General features: G+C 65.3%; 1 protein-coding gene across 1 annotated transcript; it reads right to left on the bottom strand.

Moving 5' to 3' along the window:
* Positions 1 to 8: 8 nt before the first annotated feature.
* LOC108525175 (leukocyte receptor cluster member 8-like) lies at positions 9 to 714 on the bottom strand (the record flags this gene model as incomplete). The annotated part of the gene is made up of 3 exons (XM_017866234.1): positions 699 to 714; positions 465 to 605; positions 9 to 294 (listed from the first exon to the last, which is right to left on the bottom strand). Coding segments are annotated over exons 2-3 (324 nt in total), but the record flags the coding sequence as incomplete, so codon positions are not given.
* Between the last annotated feature and the right edge of the window lie 6 nt (positions 715 to 720).

Genomic DNA, 720 nt, shown 5'->3' with positions numbered 1-720 from the left:
GCACTTACTGCCACAGGGCGCACAGTGGACGGGTCGGGGGCACAGGTGAGGCGCAGGTAGTGCTTGGTGATGTCAGGGCAGGTGCCCACGATCTGCAGCTCCTGCCAGTCAGGGTCGGCCCCGCTGCTCTCCAGGCTGCTCATCTGCAGCACCAGGGGCTCAAGGCGCAGACGGCGGGAGTGTCCGTGCTGGAAGCGAGCTGCCCGCTTCTGCTTCTTCAGCTCGCGCTCGGGGTCCTCGCACTCCAGCGCCGCCATCTTCTTTCGACTGCGCTTGGTGGAAGCCAGGTCATGCCTAGGAAGGGGTGAGGGGCAGTGAGCGGGACGGGTGTCTCCAGCCACCCTACAGCCTCGCCTCTTTGGCAGCTGGCTATCCACCTGTCTAGCCCTCTTCCTCCTTCTCCCACAGGTCCCCAGTACCCTCCTCCACCCTGACCTGTGTCTCAAGCCCCCACCCAGTCTCACCTCTTCCCACGCTGTGCCCTGCCTCGGCCCCGATCCATATGGGCCCCTCGACCACCCCGGCCCTTAGGGGGCGGGTTCCTGCGGCCCACAGGGTGACACTCGTTTCCTGAGTAGGAACTGTCGGAGTCTGAGTGGGAGTCACTGCAGGAAGAAGCAGGAAGATCAGGCCTGAAACACCTCCCCTCCCCACACCCCACACCCCCCTACCCCGACCGAGGCCTGGAGCCTCAGTACCTTCTGCGGAAGTGGCGGGTTG

This window comes from Rhinopithecus bieti, unplaced genomic scaffold, assembly GCF_001698545.2.
Source record: "Rhinopithecus bieti isolate Rb0 unplaced genomic scaffold, ASM169854v2 scaffold_14502, whole genome shotgun sequence".
NCBI classification, from domain to species: Eukaryota; Metazoa; Chordata; class Mammalia; order Primates; family Cercopithecidae; genus Rhinopithecus; species Rhinopithecus bieti.
Note: the sequence above shows the minus strand (reverse complement) of the source record. Positions and strands in the feature narration are given on the sequence as shown.